Source organism: Mobula birostris, chromosome 28 (assembly GCF_030028105.1).
Source record: "Mobula birostris isolate sMobBir1 chromosome 28, sMobBir1.hap1, whole genome shotgun sequence".
NCBI classification, from domain to species: domain Eukaryota; kingdom Metazoa; phylum Chordata; class Chondrichthyes; order Myliobatiformes; family Myliobatidae; genus Mobula; species Mobula birostris.
The window spans coordinates 1,850,869-1,860,413 of NC_092397.1; the positions used below are offsets into that span (position 1 = coordinate 1,850,869).

General features: G+C 51.8%; 1 protein-coding gene across 1 annotated transcript in view; it reads right to left on the bottom strand.

Annotated features, from left to right (window-relative positions):
• The window catches only part of LOC140188906 (neurexin-2-like), a 698,418-nt gene extending 690,965 nt beyond the window's left edge, over nucleotides 1-7,453 (bottom strand). The window contains exon 1 of the mRNA XM_072245561.1: nucleotides 6,733-7,453. Coding sequence (XP_072101662.1) covers nucleotides 6,733-7,453 — 721 coding nt within the window. The remainder of the gene's footprint in view (nucleotides 1-6,732) is intronic.
• Between the last annotated feature and the right edge of the window lie 2,092 nt (nucleotides 7,454-9,545).

Below are 9,545 nucleotides of genomic sequence, written 5' to 3' on the forward strand. Positions count from 1 at the left end.
TTGGACAGGTACATGGAGCTCATAAAAATAGAGGGCTGTTGGCAACCCTAGGTAATTTCTAAAGTAAGGACATGTTCAGGACGGCATTGTGGGCCAAACGGCCTGTATTGTGCTGTAGGTTTTCTATGTTTCTATGTTGCCATTATGTTCAGTTATGCTCAGAAGGACGTACTGTAAATAAGATTGAAAGAGCACAGAGAAATTTACAAGGATGTTGCCAGGTCTGGAGTACCTAAATTACAGGGAAAGGTTGAATAGGTCAGGACTTTATTCACCGGAGCGTAGAAGATTAAGAGGAGATTTGAACGAGGTATACAAAATCATTAGGGTTAAACGTAACTAGGCTTTTTCCACTGAAGTTGGGTGAGACTGGAATTGGAGGCCAAAGGATTAAGGTGAAAGGTTAAATGTTTAAGGGGAACCTGAGGGGGAGCTTTGTCATTCACAGGGTGGTGGGAGTGTGGAATCAGCTGCCAGCGGCTGCAAACATAGAAAACCTACAGCACAATACAGGCCCTTCGGCCCACAAAGCTGTGCCGAACATGTCCCCACCTTAGAACTACCGAGACTTTACCCATTATCCATGTAGCCATCCAGGAGTCTCTTAAAAGACCCTGTCGTTTCCGCCTCCACCACCATTGCCGGCAGCCCATTCCACACACTCACCACTCTCTGCGTAAAAAACCTACCCCTGACATCTCCTCTGTACCTACATGCTTGATTGTGGGTTCAATTGCAATGTCTAAGAGCAGATCAGATAGTTCGGTGAATGGGAGGGGTATGGCCTGGGTGCGGGTCAATGGGACTGAGCAGATCCGGTCAGCATGGACTCGATGGGCTGAACGGCCTGTTTCTGTGCTGCAGTCTTCTATGAATCTCTGACTCTTGAATGGAACTGGTGCTAAAAGATTAATTTGATGTCCAAATCTGCCTCATCATTGTTCTTGTACTTTATCATCTACAGTACTGTGCAAAGTCCTAGGCACCCTGGACTTTTTATATAGTTCCAGATGGTACGGCCCCCAGAGAGCCCCGATCTCAACATCATCGAGGCTGTCTGGGATTACCTGCAGAGACAGAAGCAAACGTGACAGCCAAAGTCTGCGGAAGAACGGTGGCAAGTTCTCCAAGGTGCTTGGAACAACGACTAGCCGATTTTCTTGTAAAACTGCACAACAGTGTACCTGAGAGAACTGGGGCAGTTTTAAAGGCAAAGAGTGGTCAGATCAGATATTGATCTGATTTAGTGTTTTTACTGTTTACTGCTCTTTATAGCATTTTTTTTTTGATATCTAGAAATTTTTCATTCCTTGCTGTTGAAAGCATCTTCACATTAAGAGAACTTTGTTAGACGCAGCTAAGATTTTTTCAGAGTATTGTCTGCCTACACCGCACTCTCTCTGTAACTGCGACACTTCATTCTGCTTTCGGTTTTCTCTCGTACGACCTCTGTTTAGAATGATGTGTCTGGGTGGCAGGCAGACAAAAGCTGCTCACTGCATCCGGGCGCAGGTGACAATAACAGACCGGTTCCATTACCAACAGCACAGTGTTCACGTCTCCGTGCAGCGGTCTGCCGACCCAGCTCAACACCGCAATTACAGAAGGGACACATTTGGACAAATGCTGAATTAGCCTGGTATTGTAATTGTAGGGACAGAGATTTATCCGTCTGATACATAAACCAGGAATTTCTCCCATCAACCCCTGACAAATGTAGTTCAGTTGATGAGTAACATTATTTAATAGCAGAAATTTATTTGCATTAATTAATTTACCCGAACGAAAGAACCCCGATCAGGATGCGATAACTGATACATGCGCCATTACTTTATGCACACAAAGAACCTGCGACGGTTTCTCGAGTTGCTGGGTGGAAGGAAAGCAGGTTTTCTAAACACAAGAGATTCTGCATATGCTGGGAATCCAGGGCAACACACACACAACAAGCTGGAGGAACTCGGCATCTCTGGACATTAATAAGCAGTCGGTGTTTTGGGCCGAGACTCTTCATTTTTTTTTCAACTTAAATTTTAAGCCTACTTTGGTGTCACAGCACCAAACAGTCCAGAAACTGGCCATTCAGCCCATCTAGTTCATACTAACCAAGATGACCATCAAAGCCAGTCCCACTGGCCCACGTTTGACCTGTCTCCCTCTAAAGTTTAGAGCCTAAACCTTTCCTACCCATGCACCTGTCCAAGATGCTTTTAAATATTGTTAATGTACCCGCCTTAACCACTTCCTCTGGCAGCTCGTTCCATACACAGACCACCCTCTGGGTGAAGAAATTGCCCCTCGGGTTCCTGTTAAATCTTTCCCCCTCACCTTAAGCCTGTGCCCGCTAGTTCTTGATTCCCCAAACATGGGGAGAAAAGACTGTGTACATTCCCTTTGTCTGTGCATTTTGTGATTTAATACACCTATATAAGGTCACCCACCCCCCCCCAACCAGTCTGTTACAATCCAGAGAGGAGAGTCCCAACCTGCCCAACCTCTCTCCATCACCCAGCCCTGGCAACATCTTTGTAAACCTCAAACGTGCTTTGCTCGTTTTCTGGGGTACGCTGGTATCCAGGAGGAGACGAGGTTAGGGGTCTTGAAGAACATAAAATTGGATGCATTCCCATGGCCTGTTGGGATTAAACCAGATTGCTGAGAGAGAGAAAAGGGGGAGATTGCTGAGACTTTGACAGAATTCTTGGATCCGGAAAACAGCCAATGTTGTTCATCGTTTAAAACGGGCAATGGAGAGAGATCAGTGAGTGGCCAGGATATCAGTGGAGAAGGCACTTCGTGATAGGATTTACTCACATTTGGAAAAGCACACACTTATTAAGGACAATCAGTATGGCTTTGTGCAGGAGAGGTGACATGCACTCTATCTGTGTCCTCTGGTCCTAGACTCCCCCACTGTTGGAAACATCCTCTCCACATCCACTCTATCTGTGCCCTCTGGTCCTAGACTCCCCCACTGTTGGAAACATCCTCTCCACATCCACTGTGGACAAGTGTGAGATCTGCTCTTCGGCAGGTGAAATGTAATGAGACAGTGTGCTGACAGTGACAGGGCTCTCAGCAGCACTGGTGAACAGAGGAATCCCTGAAAGTGACAACACAAGTAGACAGGGTTGTCAAGAAGGCGTACACCACACTTGGCTGGATGGTCAGGCCATTGAGAATAAAAGTCAGAAGGTCACATTTGCATTTGTATAAAACGTTGGTCAGGATGCATCTGGAATGTTATGAGTGAGTGGCTGGTCACCCCTTTACAGGAAGGGTGTGGGGGCTTTGGAGAGAGTGCAGAGGAGGTTCACCAGGATGCTGCCTGGATTAGAGAGCGTGTACTATCACGAGAGGCTGGATAAACTTGCATTGGTTTCTCCGGAGTGGTGGAAGCTGAGGGGAGATCTGATAGAAGTTTGTAAGATTATGAGAGGCATCGATTGAGGAGAAACAATCTTTTTTTAATCAGGAGTGAAATGTCATATAGTATTTGACATTTCCATGCTGGGAAAAAGACTGACTGTCTATCCTATTTGTGCCTCTAATAATCTTATTACATTTTATCAGATCTCTCCTCAGCTTCTGCCGCTCCTGAGAAAACAACCTAACGTCCAACGTCTACTAATAGCTCACCGTGATGACTGGGAATTCCCTGGCACAAAATACCCTGGACATAGAAAACAGGACAGTACAGTTATTCAAAATATTACAGGAAACTCTCGATCTAGATTCGAAAGACCTCTGCCTAATCAGAAATCCGTACTGGGAACAAACTGCCGCTGTAAGAATAGATGGAGAAGTGAGTCAGTTTACGAAAATCAAGAGAGGCATTAGACAAGGGTGTGTTTTCTCCCCGATTTAATTAATGTGGACAGTGAAACAGTATTACAAAAAATAAGAGACATCTTGGGTATCAAAGTTGGCAGTGAAAACATCAATAATTTCAGATATGCAGATGACACTGTGTTAATTGCAAGTACGGAGGAATAACTACAAAACTTAGTTGATATAGTTGTTTTTAGAAAGTGCAAAAATGGGTCTATCTATCAATTGCAAAAAGACAGAATGTATGGCGATATCCAAAAAGAAGGAGAATCCTATCTGCAGGCTGAGAATAAACGGGGAAGACATAAAACAAGTACAGAACATTTGCCACTTAGGAATCTGGGTGACAACAGATGGCAAGTGCGACATGAACATCAAAAGAAGAATAGGGATGGTAAAAGACACCTTTACGAGAATGAAGAGTATACTGACCAACACTAAACTAGGCATGACAACCCACCTCAGAGTACTGAAATAGCAGAGATGTGGTTTTTGCGGAGGATGCAAAGAACATCATGGATGAAACGAATATCTAATGAGGTTGTCATGAACAGAGTAAGTACAAAAAGAGAAATAATGTATGAGATCATGAAAAGGCAACATAACTTCACTGGACATGTGATTAGGAAAGAGGAGTTAGCGTGCACGGTAATTATGGGAAAGATTGAAGGGAAGAAAGCAAGAGGAAGACAAAGACAAATGATGATGGAGACAGCAGCCAGAGAACTGGAAATTAACACCAATGAATTGATTCACTTGACCTGAAACAGGAGTGTGTGGGCCATGGCAATCAAAGCTCAAACTGGGCACAGCACCTGACGATGATGATGATGATGACAACAGCAAGAGAGCAGTCCATTTGGCCCAAAATGTCTGTGCTGACCATGATGCTGAATTAAACCAAATCCCTTCTCCCAGCACATGGTCTATCTCCCATCATTCCCTGCACATGGTCCATCTCCCTCCATTCCCTGCACATGGTCCATCTCCCATCATTCCCTGCACATGGTCCATCTCCCTCCATTCCCTGCACATGGTCTATCTCCCATCATTCCCTGCACATGGTCCATCTCCCATCATTCCCTGCACATGGTCTATCTCCCATCATTCCCTGCACATGGTCCATCTCCCATCATTCACTGTACATGGTCCATCACTCATCATTCCCTGCACATGGTCCATCTCCCTCCATTCCCTGCACATGGTCCATCTCCCATCATTCCCTGCACATGGTCCATCTCCCTCCATTCCCTGTACATGGTCCATCTCCCTGCATTCCCTATACATTCATGTGTCTGTCTAACAGTCTCTCAAACACCTCTATTATATCTGCCTCCACCCCCACCCCTGGCAGCTCATTCCACACACTCACCACTCTGTGTAAAAAAAAACACCTCTGACATCACCCCCCCCCAACATTCCTCCAATCACCTTAAAATCAAGCCCCCTCATATTAGCCACTTCCACCATGGGAAAAATATCTCCGGCTGTCCAGTCGATCGATGCATCTTATCATCTTGTACACCTCTATCAAGTCTCCTCTCATCCTCCTTCGCTCTGAAGAGAAAAGCCCGAGGTCACTCAGCCTCTCCTCATAAGCCATGCTCTCCAATCCAGGCAGGATCCTGCTAAATCTCCTCTGCACCCTCTCTAAACCTTCCACATCCTTCCTCTAATGAGGGGACCAGAACTACACTCAATACCACAATACAATGATGAAGGGTTTTGGATGAAATATCCTGATGAAGTGTCTCGGCCCAAAACATCAACTGTTTATTCCCCCTCCACAGATGCTACCTGGCCTGCTGGGTTCCTCCAGTATTTGTGTGTGTTGCTCTGGATTCCCAGCACCTGAAGGATCTCCTGTATGTCTGCCGTTGGCGGGATTTTCACTCAGGCAGACGCAACAGAACATGAGCAGGAGGAGGCCACTCAGGCCAACAAGGCTGCCCAACACTGATCTCACCAAGGCTGGTCTACACCGGCCCCATTTTGCTACACCCTCACCTCCCCCGATAAACTCAAATATTTACCCATCTCCTCGTTAAACTGAACTATCAGTCTCCACCACACAGGGGGGGACAGTGAACTACCAGTCTCCAACACCCTCGGGCCAGTGAGACAATAGTCTCCAACACCTTCAGGGGAGCCAGTGAGACACGAGTCTCCGACACCCTCGGGGGTGTCAGTGAGACACTAGTCGGGGGGGGGGGGTCAGTGAATTCCAGAAGCTCCCTCCCCCCAAGAGTGTTCGAGACTCGCATCTCACTGACTCCCCCCACCTCCCCCCCGAGGGTGTCGGAGTCTCGGTCTCACTGACCTCCCCCCGCCACTGACGGCCCCGAGGGTGTCGGAGACTCGTGTCTCACTGACCCCCCTCCCCCCCGGTGGGTGTTGGAGTCTCGTGTCTTACTGACCCCCCACCCTCCACCGAGGGTGTTGGAGAATTCCAGAAGTTCCCCTCCCGCAGCGCGAACATTCTCGTCCTCTGTTGACCGGACCCTCGGCCCTTAACCGTGTCCCAGCGGGGACATCTCAGCTTCTGCTGGGACCCCCGCCTGACCGGAGCCACCGATTCACACCCCAGACAGTCCAGTCCAGTCTGACACCTGATCACACCCAGCGAGGAACAGTCCGGTGCCCCCCCCCCGTCCCAGCACGACACCCCCAACACCCCTGAGCTCCCCACAGCCCGTCGCGCCCACTTTGACCGCCTCGTGTCTCACAAGACACTGTCCGCAGGCTTTCGCGACCCACCTGGCACAGTCTGGTAGCCCTCCGCCATGCCAGACACCGTCTGACAGACCCCCCCACACACAACGGGTACAGTCCGACACCTACCCCTCCCTCAACCAGAGCACACACGCTGCCTCCCACCCCCCAAACCATGCCCCTCCCTACCTTCTCCGCACACCTTCCCCCGGTAGCCTGTTCCGGTACAGTCGCAGACGGCCTGCCCGCCCCGCGCCGAGCAGGAGCCACCGTTAAGGCAGGGGTTGTGCCGAGCGCAGACCAGCTCGTCCTCGCCCCGGATGCCCTGGCTGCTGATGAGGAGGGGGGGCGCCTCGCCCAGCTTCAGGTTGGCCAGCAGCCCGTGGTAGGGGGGCTCGTACTTGGCGGTGCTGGAGGTGAGGGCGGAGAGCCGGACGTCGGGCGGGATGCCCCCCACGAAGAGGTCGCTGGCCACCGTCATGTCCTGGCGCTTGGAGCGGACGGCCGCGGCCTGCGAGTGCCCGTCCACCATCAGCCGGGTCTCCCGGTTGTTCCGCGTCAGCACCACCATGTGCCAGCGGTCGTCGTCCACCCGCGCCTGGCTCACCAGCTCGGCCGGCTCGGCGCAGAAGATGGTGAAGCGGAGCCGCAGGTGCCCGCCGGCCACCATCAGCTCCAGGAAGTCGCAGTAGCCCCCGTCGTCCACGTACAGCAGCAGGGCCCGGCTGACGTTGGTGCGCAAGCTGAAACTCAGCTGCCCGCTGGAGCCCGCCTCTTCCCACCGGCCGTAGCGTGCCCACTGGCCGGCCGAGCCCCCGAACTCCAGCGCCCAACCCGGGCCCGCGAGGCACGCCAGCACCAACAGCAGTGGCAACGGGGCACAGCGTCTCGGCTCAAAGGAGGGTGACATCTTCGCCCCGGTCTCTCTGGGCCGGCTCCCTCCTTCCACCGTCAATGCTGGCCTCTCTGCCCCTCTTTCCTTCCTTTCGGTCGATCCCCTTCTTCGTTAATTCCTTCCCTCCTTCTGAACGCCAAGCTCACGAGAAAATCCCACACGCTTCTCCTCCGCCGTCAACACTCTCCCTTCCTCCCGTCCGCAGTTCACTCCTTCCTTTATTCGTCCGTTCCTCCCTTTCGCCGTTCATTCATTCCTTCAGGACAATCCGCGCTTCCCTCCTCTCTCGTCCCTTCCTTCTCGCCGTCGAGCTCCCTGAGACGACCCCGTGTGTCTCTCCTCCCCCTCCAGGGAGATCCACCTCCCCCACCTCTCTGTCTCACCCCCCCCGCTCCCCCCAGACTCGCCAACGACCCTCAGTCACGTCTCGCCATCCTCGACCGCGGCGCCAAGAGGTTCCCGCAGGGCAGCATCTGATGCCAATGGAAATAGGTGGGGTCCTCTCGCTGGTCTCCGGAACGGGCCAGTGGGGGTGAGTGGGGTGGCTCAGATCACTGGTGGGGCCACCATGGCCTCTAACTTGAGAATCCCAGGAATGGGAATGGGGGTTGAGAGCCCAGAGGGAGGGAGAGGAAGAGTCCGGCAGGCGGGAGAAGCTGAGTCCACGACGGGCAACCGGATCACACCTCGCTCTTCCGGGCTGCTGAAACCATGGTGGTGACTGATCTTCCTTCTGGCCAAGCTGGGCAGCAACAGCAACCTGTCAGAGACGACACAGAACCAGTAAGTATCTCCTCTGCCCAAGAGGGGATTAAAACAGGTTAAAAACGTTTATTCAGATGGAGAACCACTTTAAAATTGTTTAAGGCCTTTCATTGAACAATAGAGCACGTGATGTGTGGGGTGTGGGGTGTCCAGGGAGGGGAAACACCTCTGGTGAGGGGGCTTGTCGTGTCCATTCCGGGGCAGCTCCCTCACCCTTGGTCCCCACCGGACACTCAGCTCTCCCCTATGGCTACAAGTATCTGTTTGCATGCGACAGCAACCTCACCCCCTGTAACCCGCTTCGACAGGTGGGATAAACCGGGTGAGGGTAGCCAGTGGCCTCACACCCCGGTGAGATGGGGACACGCCCGTCCGAGCGTGTGAAGTCATCTCCGGCGGACTGGGCAGGTGAGATTCCACGTGAGATTCCACGTGAGATCCAACGGCCAGGAAGCCGGTTCTGTAACGCTCGGTGGAGAGCGAAGGGATGGACCAGGCACAGAAGATGTCACGGTCACCCATTGTAACCAAGGAAGTCTGTGACACTTGTTCGTACCACCGGAGCCGGACTTCCAAGGTGGAGAGCGCGGAACTGCCCCAGTGCAACAGACTCTCCCGTCATCGTCAGACATGACAGACAGCCACCCACTGGACAATAGCAGCCTGTCAGACCACAAACACAACTCCCGCTCGAACTGGACCCCACCTGCCTGCACAAGACGGAGGCTCTGAATGTTATCTTGTGGCGCTCACCAACACCCCACAGCAATTCGCTCATCATTTAAATGTAAATGTGCACATCAGATAAACTTGCTCCTTGGCCCCCCTCCGTTTCCTGTTCATTCCCTGTGTCTGTAGAGCAGTGGAGGGTCTCACTGCCAAGCTCACCAACACCTCTACCTCCTCAGGAAGCGAGAGGGAGCTGGCATGACCCCAGCAGCCCACGCCGCTGGTTACAGATGCACCATGCAAAGCATCCCATCCAGACGCATCCCAGCTCAGTACGGCAACTGATCCACCCGTGGACCGCGAGAAATCGCAGAGAGTCGTGGACACAGCGCGGCACGTCACAGAGACCAGCCTCCCCTCCACGGACCCTGGCTGCGCTTCTCACTGACCCCGTAAAGCAGCCAGCAAAATCACAGACCCTCACCCACCCCCATTCTCCCTTCTCCCCTCTTCCATCGGGCAGAAGATACAAAAGTATGGAAGCTCGTCCCACCAGGCCCAAGGGCATCTTTTACCCTGCGGTTATCAGGCAGTTAAATATTCTGTAGTACAACAAGATCGACTCTTGACCTCACAATCTACCTCGTTATGATCTTGCAACTTATTGCCTGCC